Here is a 24,607-nt window from a genome sequence, read left to right on the forward strand (position 1 = left end):
ACGCAAGCAACAGCAGCAGCAGCAGCAGCAGCCAAAGGCGGAGTTGGGAATCGATCAGGTACCTTTTGGGCAACGTGAGGAGGCAGCACCTGTGACTCGACGTAGGGCGTGTCGTAAATAGGTGGGTAGGTAGTAGGTAGTCGCTGAATGACTTGACTGGTCGGTACAGTACTTGGGCGCAGGTATCGAGGAAGGTAATAGGTAATAAAGGGTCGTCGCGTGACCAACCTCCCGCTGCCAGTGCTTTTTGCTCTTCGCGGCTTCGCGATGTTGATCTTCAGACTGCAGACGGGAGTCCGAGCAAACAAGCTCGACGGAAGAGCAGCAGTCGCGACGATGTAAAGCAGACGAGGGCAGGCGCAATGCTGGAAATGCAACGATAATGGGGGTCTTTTTTGCTGTTTGGATTGCGATGGATGTCGAGGTACCGTCGATTCGCTGTCATGGGAGTATTCGATGGTGGTACAAGTACAGATGAGGGGTGAGGAGGGCACTTGACTGCGCAGTACTTGGAATTGAGAATGACGAAGTACATGCCGGGGAGGAGGATGGGAAAGGTATCGCTCCATATGTTTCCGGAGGGAGAGTACTTGTGCTCGCTGCTTCCCGAGTCGAAGACGGCGCTTAAGCAAGTAGCTTCCTCCAGGCACTCGCTCTGCACCAATGACAGGGAGAAGCAGGCATCCTCTTACCAGCACCACTACTGTGACCACTGCAAATGTGCAGGTACCTCCCCTCGCCTGACAAGAAAAGGTACATGCTTCAAAGGCAGACAGCAGCCAGGCAGGGACGGTGTTAGAGGCCATAGACGAGACGAGGCTCCTTCAGTCGAAATCCAAGGGAACAGCCAGAGCAACGTCCCGACTGGACCAGACACAGGAGCCGAAACCAGGCGAGCGAGAGACGAGACGATTTCCCCGGCAGAGAGCGTGGGGCGGCCTCGTTGAGATGTTCATGCACTGCGCTGGAGGTGATGGTCCTTTTCCCTAGGTCTTTCCTGAGGTACCGACCGGGAGGTTGTCATCGCCTGAGGCTGTTCAGTGGGGTCCTTGGCCCAGAGCCGCCGGCAACCGAAACTTGAGCCTCCTTCCAGCACCATTCATGTACTTTTATCAACTGTGCCGCTAAAAAGATACTTCACACAACTGCATCGAGTTGACAGAGAGACAACGTCACTTTCCTTCAATCTGCACCTCGACATTCCCAGCCCAACTCCACCGCCAGAACTAGGCGTTGCTGTACCTGACGCTACCTCTCATCCGGGAAAGGCGACCACCTCTCTAGAATGTTTCGCGAGTTCCTTTCATCAAAGTTACGGGCTGTCCAATATTAGACGTCAGCATTCCACTTTGCAAGGCATGTGAAGTGTAAAAACTAATCGAGATGAGATGCCAAGTTCGAAGACGAGGCGGCTGAGGGCCAGCGATGACGATGCTGAAGATCTATCCGTCCTGCCTGCCACCTCACAAATGGCCTCATAAAAAGAAAGCAGAGAACATTTCCCGGCCCGTGTCTTTCCAACACGACAGGGTCTACCCAGAGACAACATATTGTCCTCCCACGGAATACGGGCCAGTCGAACCTTGTTCGGATCGAGGGACCGTCTAATCATTTCCATCAACAGAGGGAATGAGAAAAAAAGACAAAAGGCATGCCTCGCCCCTCGGAGACGAAGGGTGCGTTTGATACCCGCTCTCCGTCCTCCGACTTGAAGGTGCTTGCTTGCCAAACGCTTGGACGCTTCTTCGTCAACTGCTTCAGGCCAGTCACACACAAACTCGCCTTCATTTGCCCACAGGCACAGACTCTTGGCGTCTTCCCATTGACAAGTCCGGTGACAATCTCATGATTTCCTTCCTGCCTTTGCCTTACGAGACCGTCGAGACGGGATGTCAGGGCCTCGGATGCTGACTACTATGCGGACCGCCCCAGGACGGGTTAGACAGGGCCAGCAGTTCTGTTTCGTTGTCCCCTTTCCCAAACCCGCATTTCGGGCAGTCCCTTTAGTTTCCTCTCGTATCATCGTTCCAGGGTTGGCCAATTTGCGGCCGATGATGGCGCGCCCTACACCTGATACCGAATCCCATCCATTCATCCTGGGTCATCCATGCTTGACTACTCTTCCCATCCAATGACACTTTCAGGTGATTCTACAACGCTGGGCGAACTCATCAAACGCCATTTCGAACCGTGATTCATGATTCGACGGACGGCATATCCCGCCATGCCAGCTCAGTGTCGGAGGTCGGAGGTCGGAGGTCGGAGCTTATGAACAGCGGTTCGCGTCTTCGGTGTGTAGACGACTCGCAGCCTCCCATCCTCGGCGATGACCCTTGCTCGAATGTTAAAGCAGACGTCGTGTTTTGTTCCTAAGCCCACCCAGCTTGACGGGCAGGCTGCCACCTCTCCTTACGTAGGTAGATGGTCAGTGAGCCTCCTCCCGGGCTTCCGAGGTCCAACGACACGAGATTACAGTACAGACCAGCCGATTGAGTTGGGCAGAAAGAGAAAAAAGCAAAGCAAAGCCTATGTTTAAGAATAGCACACAACCAGGCGCGGGGGTTAAACGTGTGCAGGGTCTGCGGGTGATGACAAGGTTGAGACCTGGCGACGACCACATGACCTGGTCTCACCTCGTTCGTCATTTGGGACGAGCAGCAGCAGACATAGCATCGTGAGCTCCTAGCATCGGTTGGCCAGCATCGCGAAGGAGCTATCACCAGCATTAAGTATTCGCGTCCTGACTACGCAAGCACCTCGCTGCCGGGTCAGCCAACTGCAGGATCGATAAGGTGTATATAGCCCGATGTCAGCATGCAAGACCAGTAGTTGGACGCCCATCACTCAAGTCGACAGTGGCTTCGAGGCGCAGCGTGATGGCATCAGGGATCCTGGACGCCATCACGCGTGGGCGCCTAGACGGTCACGAATAGTCCTGTCCAGTCGGCATCCTCTGTGGTAACTTTATCTCACCGGCCTAAGCATCACGGACATGCCTGCTCCTCTGTGCTCTCCTCGCCACAAACCGGTTTAAGCAGCTTATCTTCCAGCATCGATGACAACTATCGAGGCCGCTTACCTTACTCGGCATGCATCACACTAAGAAACGCATGATGGACAACTGTTCCAGCCTTCAAATGCATCAAACGCAGCGAGACCGTTAGAGGGGCGCAGACGTCAAGACCGCAGCATCAGCATTGGTGTCGGCATCGAATCCTTGGATCCAACGTTAAGCAGTTCCTCCCGCTTTTCGCCCCAAGCACGGACCACAGTCGAGTGCATACCTGCTAGTCCCATGAGAAACCGCATCGAATGAGCAATGCAATTGAGGATGACAGTCTCATAAGCCGTCACGGCTCTTCTGAATGGTCTCCTCGGTGAGCTCTAAATTGGGGGCTGTCCAAGGGATCTGAGATCGCATCGAGTACGTACCGCAGCACAGACCATTGCCCAGCGGAGATTCCCGTCCACGTGACGACTGAGACGTCATTCGGCAGCCCCGCGCCCCTCCGTGCAGCTGCCAATCGGCCCACTCCATTGGCTGACAGGCCCCGAAGCTCCAATTGGCAATTGCCATTTGCATGACCTGGACTAGCATCTGCCGATTACAAGCGTCACGGTCAGATTTCCACCCTCCTCCTACTCCTCCTGCTCCCCGACGCTGCGAGCTTACCAGTCTGTGCTGCACAGGAACAACACGCTCAAATATCCCACATGACTGGACCATGAGTCGCCCTGCCCCGTCGGCACCGAAATCGATCTAACAGCACCCGTCTGCGCCGTCCCGCCCGCCCGAGCCTCCCGTCGACAGATCCATCCGAAGAACCTTGAGGCTGCCATCAGCCCACCGACCACCCACCTACGTCCATCCTCCTTCGACGATCCCCTCCCCGACCAACACCCCCAATGTTCCGCCCACGAGTCCTGCGGGCTCTGCCCAGGGGTCGTCTGCAGCCCGTCCGAACAGTAACACCCCGCCGCACCTTCATCCGCCAGCGGTCTTTCGTCCACCAGCCCACCGAAAAGTACAACATCAACCAGCTCAGCGAAGCCCGCACCAGCTACGATCGCGACCGCACATATTTCCTCGCCGCCGGCGCGATCGCAGGCATCATCTCTTTCGTCTACACGGCCAACAAGCTCCGCAAGGCGCTCGCCGCAGAGAAGAAGCGCAAGGCCGCAGGCGCAGGCGGCGACGGGAGCTCTGACGCCAGCGCCGACCACCGCACCGGCTACCAGCTCGACTCGTCGGTGCCGAGCGAGACCTTCACGACCGAGGCGGGAAGCAAGCGCAAGGTCGTCATCCACGACGAAGAGGGCAAGGAGCTCGTGCCCACCGGCAACAAGACCGTCCCCAGCTTCCCCCGCACCATCGAGCTCTCCTCCAAGCACTCCGCCTCCTCCCGCGACCCGGAAGCCGCCGCGCAGGCCCCGATCGCCGCCTCCGTCCAGGACAGCGACGGCGTCGAGTACACCCTCGTCGGCCTCGGCATCCGCACTGTCAGCTTCTTGAGCATCCAGGTCTACATGGTCGGATACTACGTCGCCACGCAGGACGTCGCGAAGCTGCAGCACTACCTCACCAAGAAGATCAACCCGATCGCGACGACGCTGGTGCCCTCTGAGCGCGACACACTGAAGGAGAAGCTGCTGGACCCTGCGGAGGGCGAGGAGACGTGGACGGCACTGCTGCAGGAGGTCGGATGCCGCAGCGCGTTCCGTATCGTGCCTGTCCGCGACACCGATTTTCCCCATCTGCGCGATGGCTTCGTGAGGGCGATCACCCACAGGTCGGCGGCGGACAAGGAGGCATACGGCGATGAGGCTTTCGGCGAGGCGATGCGGGACTTTAAGAGGCTCTTCAGCCGCGGCAAGGTGCCGAAATCCAAGGAGCTGCTGCTGTGCCGCGACGAGAAGGGCGCGCTCGAGGTCATCTACGACGACGGCAGGAGCTTCGGGCGCCAGAGCTGCGGCAAGGTGCAGGACGAGCGCGTGTCGAGGCTGCTGTGGCTCAACTGGCTGGCCGGCAAGAAGGTGGCCTCGGAGCCGGCGCGGACAAGCATCATCGACGGCGTGATGGAATTTGTCGAGAGACCTGTCGGCACCGTCGCCGCGCAGGTTGTGTAAAACATGTAAGAAGCAATGTAGCGATATAAAGATCCCGACTCGTAGACGACACATATGAGCTGTGCAGTCACGGAAAAAGGCAAGACACATGTGTATACAATAGTTTATGATATTCTCTCAAGGTCTAGAAACACTAGGTCCCCCCTCTATCGTGACGGTTCCTCCGCATGATTGGTATCTCTACAGTTCATCCCCCTCACCAAAGCTTTGTTACACAACTCTCGGGCATCTCAGCTACAGCCTGGACGTGGACGACCTTTTGTGCCATGCGCGCCCGTCAGCCTTCTGCCGGTGACTACTTCTATCGCATTCTCGCGCACAAGAAAGTTTTTTTTGACTGGACGAGAAGAGAGTCTCCTTACGCCTTGAGAGCGTTGGCCTCCTTGAGCAGGTTCTCGAGCTTGTTGCCCTTGAGGAGGCCCTGGATGTCGGAGTTGCCGCCGACGTGCTTCTGGGCGATGTAGCTGTTGGGGACGGTGCGCTGGCCCGAGATCTGCTCGAGGACGTCCTGGATCTCGCCTCCGTCGGCTGGGTTGGTGTCAGTTAGGACGTTGTTTCACGGTGACATTGAAGGTGGGAAAGTTGAAAGGTAAAAACATACGGAGGAGGTCCAGCTCGACGACCTTGTAGTCGGCGTTGAGCTCGTCGAGGGTGGACTTTGTCTGGCGGCAGTAGGGGCAGTAGGACTTTGAGAAGACGACGACCTTGTTCTCGTCGATGATGGACTGGACCTGCTGCTTTGTGACGGCCATGTTTGCTACGTTTGGGGTTGAGGAGAAGAGGCGGCGGAGGATGAAGGACATTTGGTGGTTGGTTTTGCGACGGGCAGGAGGGGGATGGGTATTGGTGATGTTATAAATGTACGGATACGGGATGGGAAGAGCCGGGGCCGGTGGGTTTATTTGTCAGGCACCGGGGGCGGGAGGCGAGGTACTTGGATGGGTGCGTGGGAAGGGTGGAGGGGGGATGTACACCGGGAAGGCGGGTTACAGGACAGTGAGGGAGACAGAGGCAGGCTACTGCAGAGCGAACAGGCGCTGGGGGAGTTTTGCAAGGTCGGGGTGGTCGGGGTGGTCGGAGGGAAGTGAGTGGATGATGCAATCGGGAATGGGGATTGGAAATGCACCACGGCCGCGGTTCGAGGCAGCGCAGCAGCAAAAGCAGTGGGAGGTGTGATTTTCTAGTTCCCCGCGGCAGAATTGCGGATTCTCGGGGTCCCGATTTATGGGCGGTCGGGGAGGTGTCACAGGCAGGGGACGCTCTACTAACATGAATCACAGTTGTGTTGCCGTGGCTGAGGTGTGTTTGTCATTGTTTGATTCATCCATCATGGCATTTCTAAATTTCAGGAACACACCTATCCAGACAAGCGTCCAATTGCCTACAGCCGCAGGCGTTGGTTGATTAAGCAATGGATGGTGAGAACCTAATTGCGAGTTGCCGTGTGATCTGTCAGCAACCAACTCCTGGCGCTGGTGAGGTCATGAGGGCGAATTACTCGCATGGAAAGATCAAAGAACGGAGCAGAAGCCAGACGATAAGGATAAGATAAGAAACCCAGGTAAGGCAAGCGTCCTTATCATCGTCATCCTGGTCCAAGTGCCCGTGGTCTTTGCTCTGCTTCGTCCAGGGACTTTCAGGGACTTTTAGAGCTTTTAGGGACTGGGATTCAGGGACCTCTCGTCTGAGGCGGTTGGACCGAATGAAAGACACTCGGATAGATCTATCTCATCACGCACATCTTACCCGCGTCTAGCGCCCGATCGCATCCTTGGGCATCCATCCATACACAGCCGTCTTGGTGAATCTGTCTGAATCCTGAATCCTGAACCCTCTGGGCTGGTTGGGCTTTTCACGATGCAAGATCCCTGTCCAAAATCCGAGGTGGCAGGCTCCGAGGCTCAGCCGCTTCGGTTGTTCGCCTAATTCTGAGATGAGGTAAGGCAGCCGGTACTTGCTGCGCACCTAAGATTACAGCAGGGCAGCTCCAGTATCAGGGGAGAGCTTGCTGCCAGCTTGTCCCCATTTGCCACCACCACCAGCTCGTGCCACCTGCCACCTTGCCTTTCCTTCCGCAACTCATCCGAAAATCTTTTGGAAATTCGTCCTCTGCCGCTTTAGACGACGCCATCGCGAACACGCCTCACTCGCAGCAAACAAACGACAACATCACCACCGCCGCCACCGTCCCTCCCTCCCTCCACACGCCTGCACTACTCGTGTGCTCCGGGCATCTCCCCGCCGACCCATCGCCGCGCCGTCCAGGTACGTCCCAGGTTGCTCGCCCGAATCGCCTCACGCGTGTCCGCTCCAAAGACGCCGTTGCCATCGGCCCGGCCAATGATCACGGCTCCTCCCTCCGCATCCCCGTCATTCGCTGCACTTCCCGGTTTTCCAGAACCTCCTCCACACTGCTGCATTGGATTGGACACATCCAATACTTTGACACATTCACGCACCACCGTCTCTTTGGCTCCTGAGTCTGCCGTCATCCCATAGGGCCGCGCCGCCAGTTGCCAGCTCTCTCCTCTGCCCACCACCCTTCGGCCAGCTAGCCAACCAACCAACCCCTGCCCACCACTCGTTGCCCGTCTCTGTCGTCGTCTCGTCGCTCGTTTCTGTCTTCGTTGCTGCTCTGCACTGCGCTGCGCTGCTGCTCACGCTGCTCACCAAAGCTGACACCCCCTTCGCTGGGCTTCTTTTCCAGTCCTCTCCTCCAACAGCCTCACCTCACCACGCTCTCCTCCTGGATCCTTGACCCAGGCTGGTGATCGCCCACGCCAGTCCGCCGGTAGCAACACCCTCACGACCACCCTACCTTACCTTGACTACGGCTACATACGCACGACTGCCTGTCTTACCCCACTGCTCGGCGTCCTGCATCGACTACACTACCTTACCTGGCCCAAGATTGCCCGCGCTGCTTTGCCTGCTGCAGAACGGCCTGATCTGCCAACCCCGCGAGTCGGAAAATCTCAGACCCAGACGAGGCAATACCCCACGACACCACGATCATCCACCGTCGTCGTCCCGGAGAATCGCTGTCGCCGTCCGGTCCTCCTCTCCAGCCTCACTTCCCCCCCTCCACCCCTCCTCCACTTTCCTTCTTTTCCTAGACTGCGTCCTTAGCTTTAAGGACCGCCTACTCCCGCCAAGGTGGCTTCCAGTCAGCCTCTTCTGGCATCTTCTGGTGCCCTGTCCAACATCACAGCGTTGCTGCCCACCTCCCTCCAGCTCTATCTCGACAAATCCATCGCCAGCCTAGCCGCCCTCATCGCTGACTATTCCGACTTCCTCTCCGATAAAACCGGTGTCGACCCGAACCTCATCCTCTACAGCACCATTGGCTGCATCCTGCTTGCCGTGCCCTTCACCATGTCTAGATACGGCTGGTCCACGAATCGGGAGCAGATATCTCCCTACACCTCTACCATGAGCGGTGTCCCCGACGTCACCGACGAGGACTTTAGCTACATCACCACCGAGGACCTCCAGTCTTCCTCCCTCGGCAGCTCCGTCCCCACGAGATCGTATGCCCACAACCCGAGAAGGACCAGCGCCCCCGTCCCCGAGGACGACGTGCTGCTCATCAAGAACAAGGGCGTCACCTACCCTACCCACTTCCCCGCCTACACCATCGGCGACGGCAAGCTTCGCGTTCGCGATGTGCGGGACCGCGTCAGCGTCTTGCTGGAGCTGTCAGAGCGCCGCGGGCGCAAGGTTAAGCTGCTCTACAAGGGCCGCCAGTTGAAGGATGCCGCCGCGCCGGTGCGGGACTACGGTGTCAAGAACAACAGCGAGGTCATGGTCGTGCTCCCCGATGGCGACCTCGAGCCTGAGAGCAGCGACGATTCAGACGAGGAGATGGTTGTGGTGGCTGGCGACGGTGGCAGCACTGTCGGCAGCGCCGCTGGCACCGACGACGGCAAGAAGCGCCGCAAGGGCAAAAAGGGCCGCAAGTCGAAGAAGGGCGGTCGAAGCAGCAATCATACCAGCCCCCGCGACAGCGCATCAAATCTCGGCGTCCCGGGCACCGACGCTGGCAGGTCGCCCACGCCTATCAGACAGGCCAATGGGCCCCACGCCAAGCTGGATGCCATTGCGTCGCACTTTGAAACGGAGCTGCTCCCGCTCTGCGACAAGTTCATCGCGGCACCGCCGACGGACTCCAAGAAGCGAGAAGACGAGCACCGCAAGCTTTCCGAGACGACGATGCAGCACGTTCTGCTGAAGCTCGACGAGGTCGAGACGGAAGGCGACCAGGAGGCCAGGGCGAAGAGGAAAGCCCTGGTCCAGCACGTTCAGGATGTTTTGAAGCGTCTAGACTCTAGACTACGCTAAGATACGTTGATACGTTCACGAGATTCCCGGCACTGCACATGCCCACGGTGTCTTGGACAAGACGGTACTACTAAGAAGATTTTGGGATTGATTGCGAGACGCATGGGAGGTTTTCTTCGGTTTTCTGCATCTTTCAGCGAGAATTGCATCTAGAGCCGCGTAGACAGGCGGTCAGCACGTTCAGGGAGGCTTGTGTTTGGTACGATACGAAGTTCGTCACCCGTTAGTTATCACGGTTACCTCAACCGGGTTGGCGAGGCGCACTACTGGCGCCGTAGTAGACAGGAATGGCAAAATGGCCCAAGGTTTTTCTGGGATCTTCACTCTAGCGATTGCGCACATGATGGTGATGTGGATTGTATGCGGCCCTGAATCTTGTATCGCAGTCGTGTCGTCCAAGCAGGGCTGCAGCGTGACGTGAACATCATGGGCAGTCAAGGGGGCATCCTGGTCTGGCGCTTGTGGACTTGACGTCGGCTTATTCAGCAACGGTCGTCGGTCGACGGCCGTTGGTATGGATTCCTCCAGGTTGTGTCGATCGGAGAGTCAAGGCCAGGTGTGGTCCAGTCCAGAACGGTGCCCCGCCTCCCAGTATCGGGCCCGGGCATTCCACACCGAGGTGAGCCACCCCTCCGCCGGGCGGTCGGGGCCTCGGTGTGCTTTTGGTAGGTCTCGTTGCCCTAACCTGCCTCAGGCGCGAATCCAACCCTCGCTTGCCGTCCAGCCCGCCTTGCCCAATGCGGCTAGGGCGGTTCCACCCGGTGCACTCACAGCAGGCGGCACGGGGGCTTTCTTTCTGCAATTTTGTGTGCGAGCAGTGACCTGTGTGTGCCAAATTTCTCCGCCCAGCTCCCGAATTCAAGATTCTCGCGACGACCTCTTCCCAAACTTACCATCCGACATCCTACTAACCCCAACGGCAGCACCCAGCCAGCGACAAATCTCTAACCGCCCAGAGGTTTGCAGTTCACCTTCGTCCCTTCCCTTCATTTTCAGCACAAAAGGAACAGGAACGATGTCCTCTTTCGAGCCGGTGGTGAGTCTCCTCCCGTCCATTGTGTTCCATTCGACATTTCGAGGTTTCGCGAGGGGGATTTGGTGGTGGCCGATCTGAGGGTTCTCGAGATGTGATTTGTGTGGGCGGACGCCACAGCAAGAGGAGGGCACATGAATGCGCGACGGGTTGGTCGCAGTAGAGGTGGACGGTCTTTGCTGTCGCTGTCGGCGCGGCTGCTGCACATCGACGTCGCCGCTTCAATCGAGAGAACCCTCCTGTCCCGCCGACACGCACACGAATATGATACTCGGTTGCAGATCGCTAACCCGAACGCCAACAGGTCGTCGTTGACGGCAAGGGCCATCTCCTTGGTCGTCTCGCCTCTATCGTTGCCAAGCAGCTCCTCAACGGCCAGAAGGTCGTTGTCGTCCGCTGCGAGGCCCTCAACATCTCTGGCGAGTTCTTCCGTGCCAAGCGTATGTCGAATCCCATTCCCCGCGTCGCACTCAGTCAAAGATCATTAGAAGAAGGACAATACTAGTCCAGGCACGAGAAACCAAGACTGCAGTAGACGTCGGCTCACCGTCACGCAACATACTGATCAGATGCCTACAGTCAAGTACCACGCCTACCTCCGCAAGATGACCCGTTACAACCCGACTCGCGGTGGTAAGCCTCTACCCCTCCGATTGCAGACAATCCCCCGCTCGATCGCAGTCTGACCCCCCCGTCTAGGTCCCTTCCACTTCCGCGCCCCGTCGAGAATCTTCTACAAGACCGTCCGCGGCATGATCCCCCACAAGACCGCCCGTGGTGCTGCCGCCATGGAGCGCCTCAAGGTCTTCGAGGGTGTCCCTCCCCCCTACGACAAGCAGAAGAAGATGGTTGTCCCCCAGGCCCTCCGCGTCCTCAGATTGCAGCCCGGCCGCAAGTTCTGCACCGTCGGTCGCCTCTCCCACGAGGTCGGCTGGAAGTACCAGGACGTCGTTGCCAGGTGGGTTTCTCTCCGACACCAATTCTCGATGGAGTGTTCGACTAACACAGCCACAGACTTGAGGAGCGCCGCAAGGCCAAGGGTGCCGCTTACTACGAGCGCAAGAAGGTCGCTCAGCGCCAGATCACCGACGCCAAGAAGAACGCCAAGGTCGACCAGAAGACGGCGCAGGCCCTCGAGGCCTTCGGCTACTAAACGTGGCCGCTTCGAAACTTCCCTCTCGGGTCTGATGACGAGCGTCTCAAGCTGCTGCTGCTGACGTGCTCCGGGAAGCTCGGGGGTTAATCCTCGTTCCCTCTCGCATCCTAGCACCCGGCGGCGGCCACGATACCACATTTGACGATCCACGGAGGGAGTTTTGCTCGCGCATTTCTGTCCTCTTCCTCGTGCTTCCTCATAGATGGCGTGGCGGTTCAAGGGAAATTCTTCATTTTGCTGATGGCACAATGGGCTGGTCATATTGGAGCGGCGGGGGAAAAACACACATCAACGCACTACTTCATTGGGGGGAGGGGAAAAAATTGACTTGTGGTGAGTCTCTGGGGTTTCCGAGGGACTCGCTATGGGGAAGACATTTGTTTCGTGTTCATCCCCAAGGCGGTCTCGGAACAGGAAACCCGTTCCCCCTACACTTTTTCTCGCAATAAGTCACAAGAGAAATCAATCAAGATGATTCATGTCCACAAAAGGTGTGCGGGTGTTCTGCGAATCAAAATGGGCAATGGGAATTGATTTTTATGGTACAAACAAGAACAACCTTTTCCACACTTGCCTTCCGCCCACGCATGTAAACCGTTTCTCTTCCTGTCCTTTGAGCAAGGTATGTGGTATGTGTGGGATCTTCTCGCCCTTCCATGTGTATTTTCCAACGGAACAAGCTGTAGTCCAGATGAGGCGATTGAGGAATGGACGGGAAAGAGATCATGATCAAAAGAAAGAGAAGAGTATACCACGGAATTTGGGAGGAAACAACCTGGCGAGGCGTCTTGTGCTTGCGTAGAAGTGATTGATCTGTTACAATCATTGTGAAAGAGCCAGGCGAGTGAATGATGGTTCATGAGTGAGTGGGCAATGACGTCCCGTTCCTGTTTACCATGCCCCGCTACCGACAACGAGACGTGTCGGCCATCGCGAGGAGCCGCGTGTGATGGTGTGCCCTATCCGCGCCCTAAGATGGCGTCTGCTGGGATGCGTGCTCTTTCGTGGGCTAGATGGCGGTGGGATTGTGTACCTGGAGGGTGGGCTTGGAGTTTGGGGTGCTGCTGAGGTGAAGGAATGACGTCGAAGAGCTTCAGCCTGGAACTTCGGTTCTACTGCCTTTGAGAATCTGCGAGACGATGAAGATTCATGTGAAAGTCTCCAGCGGGAAGATATGTCACTCGGCGCGTGTTGCTGGTTAGTGGTGCGGTCGCTAGGAAGGCGGCGAGCTTTGCGCGCATGCTACATGTTGCACTGTATGGCACTCTCCTTCAACAACGGGCGAATGGTTTAGTGGTATAATACTCGCTTAGCATGTGAGTGGTCCAGGGTTCGATTCCCTGTTCGTCCATTGTTTTGGCCTATTGCCGCTTCAAGTGTGTTTTATTTTGATGATTCGGTAGTTTCCTTCGCGGTGTTTGCTTTTTGAATCCAGGTGATGTGTTTGCGGGCTTGCTGCAGGCTCTGCTAGTTGTTTTCTCTGGAAGCAATCGGGTGGTCGGGCCCCTGCCGTTTGGTCGCGAGCCAAGGTGCATGGTGGGGCCGTGGCTGCGATTCCCATGTCAACGACCCCGCGACGCAGCTTAAGAGTTGATGAGATGGCTTCGTCTACGCCACAGACACCAAGGAAACCCGGTGACGAAAATTATGATGCGAAAGCCAGTTCAAGAGATCCCAAGACGATGACAACGGACTCTGGAATGGGAGATGTTGGCACGTGTCAACCTGACCAGCCTGCCCCTCCTCAAGGCCGCGAGGCAGGTGATGAAGCGGCGAAGAAGGACAAGTAAGCTTCACCCGGTTCATCCTTCTCACTATCTCTTCTCCGGGAAGCCTGGAGGTTATTCGTTGGTTGCGATGAACTGACGTCGCGTGAGCAGGGAGTTCGAGGAGGCTTCGGCCGTGGTGGCGCGGCACGTCAAGCTGCTGCGGGAGTACAACGAGATCAAGGACGTGGGACAGCAGTTGATGGGTCTGGTGGCTGAGAACCGCGGGGCGACGGTGGGGAGTTTGTATGAGACGGGGGAGTTTGGCGTTGGGCCGAAGGATTGATGGGTTGGTGATGGTCTTAGGGGGGAGGGGAGGGGATTTCGACTTGTGGTGATAGAGCTGCGATATGCCAATTGGACGGTTTAAAATGGGATCAGTCGGTTTAAATGTCTTCTTAAAGGAGATATTTGATGTAGCGAACGCAGGAGATTGTATTGTTGATGTTGAATGATTTTTTCACGGTGTTTTATTTCCAAGTCAAAAGCGTCACATGAGACTGTGCTAATAACCACACCAACCCTTCCGCCGACAGACATAACTCCCCAGAGCCCCACTTGAAACAACAGGAAAAGATTAGAAGAACATAATTAGACCAACTCCGTGATAAACCTGCTGTATTCCTCGGCCCAGAGGTCGCCTCCCGACTCTTCAAGACAGCCACCGCCCTCCAGTTCCTCTCTGATCTGATACGACATGGACGAGGGGAGGAACTCAAACCCAACCTCTTTCGAAAGTGATTCATAAGCATCCGGAAGTTTGGAAATAAGGTCCGATGTTGAAAGAAATGTCTCTGAGGGTTCATCGAGCTCTTCGGTAAGTTCATGTACCCTACAGCAATTGTCATCTGATGCCAAACAGGTCTCTGAAGTGTCCGCGTTCCTGGAGAAGCTCTCTTCCGCCAGTGCTTGCGAAGCCTCTTCAGAGTTTGACGCGTGTTCTTCAGAGTCTGAATTTAACCTATCAGAATATTGAAATTCTTCCGTAGTTGCCCCGAGTGCATCGCGAGACTCGTATTCTTTTGAGATCACATCCCCAGCTGGGTCTTCTCCATCAGATTCATCACCATAATACCGCCGCACGTAAGCAGGCACCCTCATTACCTCCCTGGAACCGACAGGAGTGAGATCCTGCTGACCTAGGAGATCCTCGTCGGCTTCAGTCCATCCCGCGTGAGACTTCAAGAGCCTCACAATGGCGTGATGCCCTTCTCTGTCCGCTAAGCCGACAGACCTGACGAACTGTCGGCGACCGCGGCCGCTCGTTTCAGCCCCAGAATTGAGTAGCAATTGGACGATATCTAGTCGTCCGTGCTCTGCTGCGCTTTCGATAGCCGTTCGATCTCCATGAGACACATCCCCAGGTGCATTAGGATTGACCCCCAGCTCCAGCAGTCTCTGGACTATGCCAAAGTATCCTCGTTGCGCAGCGACTTCGAGTGCAGTGTCACCATCGCTTGAAGATTCATTGACATCTGCGCCGTACTCGATGAGTTCTTGAATCAAGCTGATGTCTCCTGCCCAGGCTGCCCTTTGTAAGGGCGTTAAAGGGTCCCAATAGCCTGCGATTTCAAGTTGCAGAGAAGACGGATGGTCTGATCTATCATTGATGTTGACTCCTGTAGAGAAAAGCCATTGAATGATCTCGCGATTGCCGTGGAGACACATGAAATGCTTGAGCACACCTACTGTCATCTCTATTCCAAAACTGTGTAAAAGTTTGAGGGTGTCGATGTTCATACGGCGATGGCACAGAATACCAAGAGAGGTTGTAGGTCCTGGTCGATAACCGAACGTCAACAGTAGCTTCAAGTAGTCTGAACAGCCCGAAGAAACAGCGACTTCGATCATAGGTCGACAAGGATTTGGCTGTTGATCCCGGGCTTGAGTATGCAACGATCTTTTCCAACACAGATAGCTGCGGATGATAGTACTCGTTGAAGAAGACCGGTCTGGTCGCTTCAAATCCTTGTATATATGAGCATTTTGGAACATGTTGAGATGCCAGGAGGTCTCAGGTCGAAGACCAGATTTGAGCATCTCTTCACAAATTTCCATGCACCCCAAATGCGCTGCAAGAGACATCGCTGTTCCAGTCCACGTATCCTGGGACGACAGAAGCTGCGAGCTCAAGGTCAAAAGGTATCTTAGGGCTGTGAAGTCGCTAGTAGCTACCGCTAAAAAGACGGAAGCACAAAGGGCTTGACCCGAGACCAATCGCTCGTCTGTTGCGATGACTTGATACATCAAGTCAAAATTTTCCGAAAGTATTGCAGCCTCCAGGATTGTATCGATACCAAAAATGGTGCTCTGGTCTTGTAGAGAGGCTCCCCTTTTACGAATACTTCCAATGAGCTCATATTGACCACTCCAAATGGCCATCACTAGCTCGCCACCAACAAGTGTAGCTCCTGCATCCAAGAGACACATCGCGGTTGCGGCGTTGCCTCCAAGCAATGCTGCATGAAGTGCTGTTCTACCGAGACTGCCGAGCAATTCATGTTGCATTTGCTCATCTTCCATGCTATATGCCGAATATGAAATGCGCATCGACGAGATGTCTTCAAAGCCAACGCGCAGCAATGTTGGGGATGGGTGACAGAAATTGACATCAGCACCCAACTTTAATAAATTCTGAACGAGATCTACATCTGCGAACGATGCTGCCCATTGTAGCGGTGTAGGTGCTTTATGACCGGGCTCCAAGGCAGCGCCTAGACGCAGCAGCTGATTGCACAATTGGATGTTGCCCTCAATCGCAGCTGCTGTCATTGGAGTCTCTGGATAGTAGCCGCATGAGTTGATACAGTGGCCGAAGTCGGCTACCAATTCATCGACGAAGTGGCTGTTGGTTCTGATTGCTGTGATGAGAAGCTGGGCTTTGGCGGCTGAGCTGGCCTCGATAAAGCTTAACCGGAAGAACTCGATGGCAGCCTCAGTCACTGAAGTGCGAGCCGTGTAACTCATCCAAAAGAGTAGTTGAGCGGCGTGTTTCTCGTCTTCCAAACGAAAACGATAGATCGACAGCAAAATCCTCATTGTTTGCTCTGGTGAACCCTTCGCTGTTTTTCGGCGTAGCCAAGCCCTGCTTAGTGTTTCGATGTCGGTATTTTGAGTGTCTGCGCCGTGATCAATGAGCATTTGAAGCAACCTAGGCTGGTTCAAACTCGCAGCATGCTGCAGTGCGGTGCAGCACACGGTACGTGAGAAAGCGAATGAGGTATCGACATCAACTCCTGCTTGAAGCAGAAGTTCAACAGCTCCTAGATCGGAAGCTTTGATGGCTTCCCTGAATAGGCCATCTAGCGATGCCTGTAGGCTCAGGGGTAGCCTCGAGTATTGACCTTTTGCCAACACGTTTGAACCGCTTTCTCGGAATGGGTGGAGGAGTAAGTGCAAGGTGGCAGTATGTCGTTCTTGCTCAAGGACGCGTTGACTCCGAAAAAAGTCGTTTGAAAGGAAGAAAATTAGACAAACAAAAAAGTCCACATGGATGGTGTTGGATGTTCCTTTGTGTAGCAGGCTCTGAGCTCTCGTAACATGGGCACCTTCACACTCCTCGGGCATAACCAAGCGAATTATTTCATAGGTGTTTTTGAGCAGTGTCGTATAGCTGTGTAGGGCGAAATTCGGAAACAAAACGGAATTCACAAGTCGTTCAGACTCGTATAAAGAGTCAGAATAATGATGATAGGAAACGTTCGTATTGCTTGGCATTTTGAGTGAGAGACCTGTATGGATACTGATCAGTACCGTGAAATTAGATAACGGGGTGATTTTGAAGATAGTTACCCTCAATAAGTTTCCTGGAAAGGAGCCACGGGATATTATCCACTCTGCACGGCCAGTTCATCTCTTCAGGCGCTGGTGTACACACGAGAAGCGGCTGATCTTCCGGCATGGGCGGTTCGGGTACATCTTTCCTAGTCAGCTTTATACATGCTCCATACGATAATCAACGTGGATAACACTTACGGCACATGGCCTTCTCGATGGCAGTCTCGTAGCAGTATCTTGAAACCCCCCTCTCGATGGCTTTCATCCGTAAAGGTATGCCTGAGAGGTAAACCTTGCTTTCTTTGCCTCTGCACTTTCGCCGATGGATCTCGTTGCCAACATACTTCCAATCCAGGACGCCCATATTCTTGGTGAAGTGCCACTGTTTCAACCTCCACTCCAATTGTGCTTTGCTACCACCATGCATTAGATACATTAATGACATTACGGCATGTGCGTATGTTGCCAAAGAGCTGTGTAGCTTGTGCTCACCTTGGATAAAAGCTGTGGAAGGTGCCCAGAATGAGGAGAACATCTTTGAGACTCCGATCCTCTTCGAGATAAAGCTTCTGAATGGTGAGCCTGAGGCGTTCCCAATCCTCGTCGCGGATGCTTCTTCGAGGAGGCATGGTGTCGACAAATGCCGGATGCGATGTATGTTGGATATTTGCGGTCTTCAGGACAAGAAGAAGTCTTCATCCTCCGGAACGGACTGTAAGCCCATGATCGTGGCTTCAGCCTGATTTTATATTCTTCCCGGAGTGCATTCTGCTGGCAAGCTGAAGAAGCGGCCTGATTGGGTGCAACCAGAATCTGACATAGACATGTACAAGCATGTGCGTTATGATGGTGGGTATCTAATGACTGATCATCAGTATCGCGTCGTATTGGCTGTCACCAACCAGGCGGCAAACCGCGAAGAAAAAAGTTAGAAGGGAAGAAAGATTGGCTGTCACCAAAGTCCGAGTGAGTCTGCATGCATGTAAGCATGCTGTAGCGAATGGGGCTCATTGCTGTTGGCGGTGTGGCTGGGGTAGAAAATACATCTAAAATGCAAGCCGGAAAAAGCGAGGGCCTTTTATTGACTGAACGAAATCAGGGCGAGCGAACCGGAGTCCTTCAGTCATAGGCTTGCATTTGCGTGGCAGGGTTTGATTGGGGTATGAATCCATGCGTCTTCGCGTCGATTCTGTGGTCATTGACGACGCTCGTCAAGCCACAGCCTGCTGCCTATTTCCCACGATGCCAGACTAAGGTTGGTCTCAGGATGGGGTGTCGACGGGCGCCTGATCTGCCTACATGAACATGGCTTAGTTGAATGCCCGTCTGCAGCAAAGTACCAGGTACTCAACAGGCAATTAGTGACTGACTTACCCTAGGAAAGCCACGAACCAGTACTCCTCATGCAATGGTATGGATTATGAAAACAAGACTGAACCGAGAAATGACATCCTAAGGTATGCTGTAATAGACATCTAGCCGTGCAGCAGAAGTCTCCAACGAACAAGACATGTGCGCCTCTACCCATAGCTCGTCTCCCAGCCCTTTCAATTTATTTCTCACTAAACATAGCCTCTTGCTTGATATTATGCGCCCAAGAGAAAATCTCAAACCATGGCATGAAACAAAACCTTTAGTGGATCCCCATGATACTCGAATGATTCCAATACTTAGCTCTTTCACTTTCACAGCCCCAGCTTATGGAGTCGCTATAGACACTCAACGGTTGAATCACATAAGTTAAACTACGGCGAAAGATTCTTGCCATCGCAGAAATCGTCACGGCTAACTTCAGGGAGAAGGAAGGTAGACTGCGAAGATGCAATATCGAGACTGGGGCCAAATTCATGAGAGTAAAGACCCTCCACACCGAAGAAAGGGCCGCCATAAGATCGCCAACGAAGTTGAAAAATGAAATCTTCCGCGTACCCTAATCAAGACCATCATGCATAAGACGAAGGAGCTCCCAGAACGTAGACTTGACGTTGAGGTCTAATGGATCTCCGCTCCCATCGGCATTCAAGACAATCTCCACTGCCCAGGAAGCGTTGCACGCAAACAGGTCAAGCGGATACTCGCGTCAGTACAACTGGTGATGTTGATCTCGAGATTCACCAACCTTCCCGGCGTGGCACTTGTGCGAATAGATCACCGGTAGGCGATTGGGTTCTGGAATATGTGTCTTCGAGAGTATACTTAGGTATCGACAAATCTGAGATGAACTCTTACAAGGTCGCGCTCATGCGCCCCGCTCGCCTCGGAAACAAGCATTGTAATGTTTTGACAGAACACGACTGATCGGTGGATGTCACCATATTAGCCGCCGCGCTGCTTTACGCCCCATACCGATTTCGTGGCACAGCTACTATCTCTGTGTATGGGAGACTTTTCCAGTGGCATTCCATACACACTAGCAGTCATCTTTGAAGTTGCCCAACAAATGACGACACATCTTCCACTACGATCCCAAGGACTATAAAAGGTTCCAGAAATCTCGCCTCAAAAGTAATAGAATGACGGCGTCCTCAGATTCATCACCATAGAAAGCATCTTCCTTCTAAATCATTGCAATCTCAAGCACTCAACATGGAGGCCGTTGCAGTTCACTCGCCAACTAAGCATATTGAGGCTGTTGCCCACCAGGTCCCCCCTTCCGGGCACATCCACGACGATGACGGCCGGGGTCTGTTTAGCTGGATGTTGTCCGACACCGAGCGTGCCCATATGTGCAAGCTCCTCAACCTCGACGGTGAGTCGCCAATTCATCTTCAGCCCAAAATCTTGTGACGAATGGAACTAAGTCTCATGATTTCTCCATGCAAAGAGACCACCTTTTCCACCAGAACCGGCTTCGTCTTCAGCCGTGAGCGCGAAGTCTGCACTGGCTGTGGTAAATATTCTGGAATTGACGATTTGATCGACACTGCCTTGAAGATGAGGGTCCACTCCGCGGAGTTCATCGTCGACAGCGTTCTCACCGGCAAGCCTAGTCCCCTGGCGCATTCGATCGACTGCTCCTCTTGCGGAAAGAAGCACGAAGGAACCTTCTTTTGGCCTCCGGTGTGGTAGTGAATGGAGAATGTGGCTAATGAGGACTGGGACAAAGTTGCGTCAAGCAGTATTGCCTCAACAACGTTGTGGTTGTGTCAGGGGATCGCACGCTGATTATCCAGATACCTGGTACTTGACCAGTTATTCTTTCATTATTGATCAATATACAACTGAGATGTTGCATGACCAGGAGTCGTGTTGGCTTTCTATCATGAGTTCCATGCACCGAAGCGGTTCCATGAGTGGGACCGACAATGGTGTCCGGGCTCCTATGGGGCCGCCTGCCGGCCGTCTGAGCCGGCCCCTCATTGTTAGGTAGCAAAGAAGGCACCGCGGGAGTATCCTCAAAGAGCATAATATTCATATGAAGTTTCAATTGATATGTACGTCTATTATAAGCTATATTTGCCTCGAAAGGGCTGCTGACTGCGAATCTTTCGTTTACGTAGAGAGCCAGTCAACCAGAACGTCATGGAACTCCTCAGGATGCGAGATCTGCGGCGCATGTCCAAGCTCGGGGAAAGTGTGCAGAGTAGAGTTGGGGATTTGAGCGGCAACCTCAGGACCAAGGACGTCAAAGTGTCCCAGCTTAGCAGCGACATCAGGGGGAGACCACTGCTTGCCGATGGCGGTGTTGTCCTTCTCGCCGATGATGAGCAGGGTGCGCGGCTTGACGAGAGAGAACTCCCAGCTGACGGGTTGCGTTAAGACAAGGTCGACGATCTGCGCCTGGTTGAGCGCGTAGGTCTTGGCCTCGGATCCCTTGTAGATGTTGACGAGCATCCTGACCCAGACGTCGTACTCATCCTTCCACTCGCCCACGTAGTATGTGGCCTGCTCGTATCCCTTGATGGACTCGTAGGAGCTGGCAGCTTCCGTGGCGTAGTTGTCGTCGATGGGGAGGTAGGGGACGCCGAGAGCCTTGTAGTCCTCGAGACCAACGGGATTAACAAGGACCATCTCGTTGACTTGGTCGGGGTACATCAGTCCGTAACGGGTGGTGAGCATGGCGCCCATGGAGTGACCGATGACAGTGACGTTCTCGATGCCAAGTGTCTCGAGCAGACCGTGGGTGTTGGTCGCGAACTGCTGAAGGGAGAACTGGTAGCGCTCAGGCTTGGAGGACTTGCAGAAGCCGATCTGGTCCGGTGCGATGACGCGGTAGCCCTTCTGGGCGAGGACGCGGATGGTGGTCTCCCATGTCGGGCCGCAGAAGTTCTTGCCGTGGAAGAGGATGGCGGTCTTGCCATTGGGTTCGCACTTTGGCTCGATGTCCATGAAGGCCATCTCGAGCTCCTGAAGCTGGGAGGTGAACTTGTAGAGCTTTACGGGCCAGGGGTAGGTGAAGTTGGAGCCATTGAGGTCTTCGGGGAAGGACTCTGAGTTGGTGTCGATGGTGCCCTGGGCCGAGACGAGGGCGGTGCCCGCGGCGGCGACGGTAGCAAGGAGGGAGAAGAACTTCATTGTGACGACCCTAAGCAATGGTTAGCTCTGGATGATAGCAGTATGACTGACGAGCATCGTCTATCCTGTCCAGCTCTTAGGATGCAGACGCAAGCGAGCTATTGAGTGTTCTACGACTCGACAATGACAGTACACAGGTCCCGGAGCCGATTGGCACCTCGGGGCCGCGGATTGAGACAAGTGGAAGCTTCCTTACCTAGATGCGATGACAGCTCAACCTAAACCTGTCCCAAGGAATCCCGACCGTTGACGTGAGCGGCTGGTGCGTGCGAGAGAGCGATCATCTAATAGACTTCGGCCCAAGACGGGCGAGTCTGTTTATATTGCCTCTCCATCTGAGCGGCACGGCTGGGTCACCAGGGACCAACAGACACACACGTGTGTTGGTACCAACGTGGTGGTGTGCATGCTGTACGATGGAGGGGGCCCATGGACATGGAGAGGGATGGACGCAGATGTCATGACGCCGTGCCCGTTCGCTGCAGCAAAACAAGAACAAGAATGCTTCGATAGCTTCCACTCCAGTGGCTCAGTATCGCACTAATTTCCGCTTTTCAGTGGGCCGGACGGCTCTCGGATCCGCTGGCGAGAGACCCTGGACGGTGGGTTGGCGCCATTCCTCGATGCGCGGCCGCTGTTGAGGATCACGGGCCGGAGTTGTTCGGTATGTTGGGTGAGATGGCGCCGGGGCTATGGTTTGAGGTGAGACACATGGGACTTCGGGTCTCTCGTTAGGTGCCGAGGGAATGATGACGGCGACAATGGCACATTGTTTGAGGGGAACTCGATAGAAATTCTTCTCGTCGGTGGCGAGGTGCGCGAGGTCACATTGCTCGACGCCAGTGGTTATCGATGTTCATCCCTACGACCCTGGTCCTGTGCTAGTCTGGGGAAGCATGCTGAGATCATATCGGATGGGCGCACGAACGGTTGATCTTGTGCCGAGAATAACCACATGAAAGGAATGCTGCTGGTCCAGATCGAAATGTTACTCAAGAACCAGATATGACACCGGGCACGGACAGCGAGACACTCCATGGACCAAGATGCAAGGATTCCACAGCGTGATGGTAAGATGTGGACTCAACTTTAAGGGACTTTGGTAACGATGAGAGGGGCTCTGGCCCATACAATGCGCTGACTGTTTTTCATCTCATCGACCCAGCCTGTCGGCTGCAATGAGATATGGATGCTATTGCAGATTTGTGCAGCATATATGAAGGTTCGCGGAGAAACATGTCTACTGTGCGTTTTATCAAGCTTGGAGCAGCCGAAGACTCTGAACACATCTCCATCTCTCTCCCACGAATATGTGAAAGCTGCAAGTGCTGCTAGACCTTGACCGTACGCGACACACCTAAGAACATCCCGGCTAATATCAAAATTTTCTCCTCGTATTCCTTCGCGAACTTTTGGAGCGAGCCCACTGCAGTCTGGTCATATCTTCAGGTGAACAACAGAGATCAATTTCCTTTTCGACTGCAGAAACTCATCTGGAGCAGTCGGCGGACGACCAGGATGCCCGCAGCGTTAGCGCATCGTCCCGTTAACCCGCGGTCGGCCGCCAATGATGGGATGGGCCGTTCTCTCAGAAGGGTGTCTTTGTCCGAATGTTCCCTGTCAAGCCCACCAGGAACAGCGTGTTGGGGGTTGCACTTACAGGCTTGGGTGTCATTAAAGCCACAATTAGGGCCAGCAGATCGGGGGGATGAAGACACAGGCCAGTGATCTTGAACCGAAGTTCTTCACACCTTCGTCACCTGCATCGCCGGTGGCCCGATAGGGAAGGACAGACGAGGAGGATTCGCAGCCCTGAATTCTGCAGCACCGAGAGAACAGCAGACGAGAAATGAAGACAAAAGGACTTGTCATGCAAGAGAGAAGCCCCCCTGGAGACTCCATGATGCGGGCCGCGCAAACCACACCACATGTTGGCGAACATCGCTTCCGAGAGAGGAAGCCCAAGTCCGAGCAAGGTCGCTGACCGAGGTGTTATTGAAGTTCACCATGAACGCATCAAGGTGGCCAAGCGGTTGGTCGCTCATCGCCAATAGACGTAATAGATGCGAAGAGCCTGCTTCCAGAGGTAGGTGGTATTGATTGACCTATACTTCTTTCATGCACACCTATATTCCATCTCAATTCCTCCGAAGTGGCTGCGACTATTGTCGAGCTATTCCTCGGGTGTGAGATCTCAATCGGCTTCTTCGGCTGCAACGACAATGAACGGGCTGGCTACCCGCCGTACAGACTTCGCGGGAGCGGGAATGCGCACCGGACGTTGGCGCCACCAGCCCTCCGCCGCCCACAACACACTAATCGGATGCGATATTAGGGCTCTAGTATTCAGCTATTAATGATCTCAGGGCGCACAGACTGGTGGTCTTCGGGCGATGCGGATACGGCGGGAACTTTAAACGAACTATGCTTGATGGTACCCTGCCATCGTCAAGTTCATCCAAGATGAACTACATGCCTTGCAGAGACGACAATGGCGCACAATGTTCGAAGATGTCGTCCTCAGCTGTCGATGTGTTCGAGCAGCTTACTGAGATCTGACATGTGCGACCGTTGCCGGACCAGCGTCGCCAACAGATGTTGCGCGGAAAGCTTCGTGAAAACTCTGCGGAAGTAAGAGGATTCCGGGCCCTGCCAACAAGGGAAAACCCCCCTCTTCGCGAGAATCACCTGCGCCGCATCGGCTCATCAATACTGCGGTTGGAACAGCTCCGCTGTAGAGTCCCGTTACCCCCGCCTTCATCTGATGAATTCCTAGGCCCAGACAACTGGAGTCGTCAGCCCTCCAGGCCTCCGAGAAGAGGACACTCGGGACTTTAGGACATGGTGGCGGAGGATCGGAACAGCTGACGAAGAGCTGAAGTAAGAGAAGAA

The 24,607-nt window shown here is 54.7% G+C and overlaps 8 protein-coding genes across 8 annotated transcripts; 5 read left to right on the forward strand and 3 right to left on the reverse strand.

The window, feature by feature from the left end:
• Positions 1–3,906: 3,906 nt before the first annotated feature.
• Positions 3,907–5,127, forward strand: CGGC5_v004831 (Altered inheritance of mitochondria protein 18; the record flags this gene model as incomplete). Its single annotated transcript, XM_032028831.1, has 1 exon — positions 3,907–5,127. One exon carries the CDS (start codon positions 3,907–3,909, stop codon positions 5,125–5,127), a length of 1,221 nt encoding a protein of 406 aa, XP_031892955.1.
• A 234-nt stretch (positions 5,128–5,361) lies between these two features.
• GLRX (Glutaredoxin) lies at positions 5,362–5,879 on the reverse strand (the record flags this gene model as incomplete). The annotated part of the gene is made up of 3 exons (XM_032028842.2): positions 5,362–5,383; positions 5,490–5,655; positions 5,729–5,879. The coding sequence occupies 3 exons, from the start codon at positions 5,877–5,879 to the stop codon at positions 5,362–5,364; spliced, it is 339 nt and encodes a 112-aa protein (XP_031892956.2).
• Positions 5,880–6,538: 659 nt separating this feature from the next.
• bag102 (BAG family molecular chaperone regulator 1B) lies at positions 6,539–9,468 on the forward strand (the record flags this gene model as incomplete). The annotated part of the gene is made up of 4 exons (XM_032028853.2): positions 6,539–6,545; positions 7,249–7,392; positions 7,835–8,176; positions 8,264–9,468. 4 exons carry the CDS (start codon positions 6,539–6,541, stop codon positions 9,466–9,468), a joined length of 1,698 nt encoding a protein of 565 aa, XP_031892957.2.
• Positions 9,469–10,483: 1,015 nt separating this feature from the next.
• On the forward strand, positions 10,484–11,654 carry crp-46 (60S ribosomal protein uL13; the record flags this gene model as incomplete). Its single annotated transcript, XM_032028866.1, has 5 exons — positions 10,484–10,504; positions 10,806–10,941; positions 11,081–11,134; positions 11,201–11,459; positions 11,516–11,654. The coding sequence occupies 5 exons, from the start codon at positions 10,484–10,486 to the stop codon at positions 11,652–11,654; spliced, it is 609 nt and encodes a 202-aa protein (XP_031892958.1).
• A 1,685-nt stretch (positions 11,655–13,339) lies between these two features.
• On the forward strand, positions 13,340–13,709 carry CGGC5_v004835 (DNA repair protein SWI5-like protein; the record flags this gene model as incomplete). The annotated part of the gene is made up of 2 exons (XM_032028877.1): positions 13,340–13,443; positions 13,538–13,709. 2 exons carry the CDS (start codon positions 13,340–13,342, stop codon positions 13,707–13,709), a joined length of 276 nt encoding a protein of 91 aa, XP_031892959.1.
• A 3,297-nt stretch (positions 13,710–17,006) lies between these two features.
• On the reverse strand, positions 17,007–17,829 carry CGGC5_v004836 (uncharacterized protein; the record flags this gene model as incomplete). The annotated part of the gene is made up of 5 exons (XM_066151350.1): positions 17,007–17,036; positions 17,075–17,154; positions 17,216–17,341; positions 17,399–17,613; positions 17,693–17,829. The coding sequence occupies 5 exons, from the start codon at positions 17,827–17,829 to the stop codon at positions 17,007–17,009; spliced, it is 588 nt and encodes a 195-aa protein (XP_066009198.1).
• A 1,957-nt stretch (positions 17,830–19,786) lies between these two features.
• CGGC5_v004837 (uncharacterized protein) lies at positions 19,787–20,269 on the forward strand (the record flags this gene model as incomplete). The annotated part of the gene is made up of 2 exons (XM_032028901.1): positions 19,787–19,949; positions 20,025–20,269. The coding sequence occupies 2 exons, from the start codon at positions 19,787–19,789 to the stop codon at positions 20,267–20,269; spliced, it is 408 nt and encodes a 135-aa protein (XP_031892961.1).
• Positions 20,270–20,692: 423 nt separating this feature from the next.
• bphD (2-hydroxy-6-oxo-6-phenylhexa-2,4-dienoate hydrolase) lies at positions 20,693–22,123 on the reverse strand (the record flags this gene model as incomplete). The annotated part of the gene is made up of 3 exons (XM_032028912.2): positions 20,693–21,725; positions 21,912–21,927; positions 22,084–22,123. The coding sequence occupies 3 exons, from the start codon at positions 22,121–22,123 to the stop codon at positions 20,693–20,695; spliced, it is 1,089 nt and encodes a 362-aa protein (XP_031892962.2).
• Between the last annotated feature and the right edge of the window lie 2,484 nt (positions 22,124–24,607).

This window comes from Colletotrichum fructicola (genome assembly GCF_000319635.2).
Source record: "Colletotrichum fructicola Nara gc5 chromosome Unknown KSG_Nara_v1_contig03, whole genome shotgun sequence".
NCBI lineage: Eukaryota > Fungi > Ascomycota > Sordariomycetes > Glomerellales > Glomerellaceae > Colletotrichum > Colletotrichum fructicola.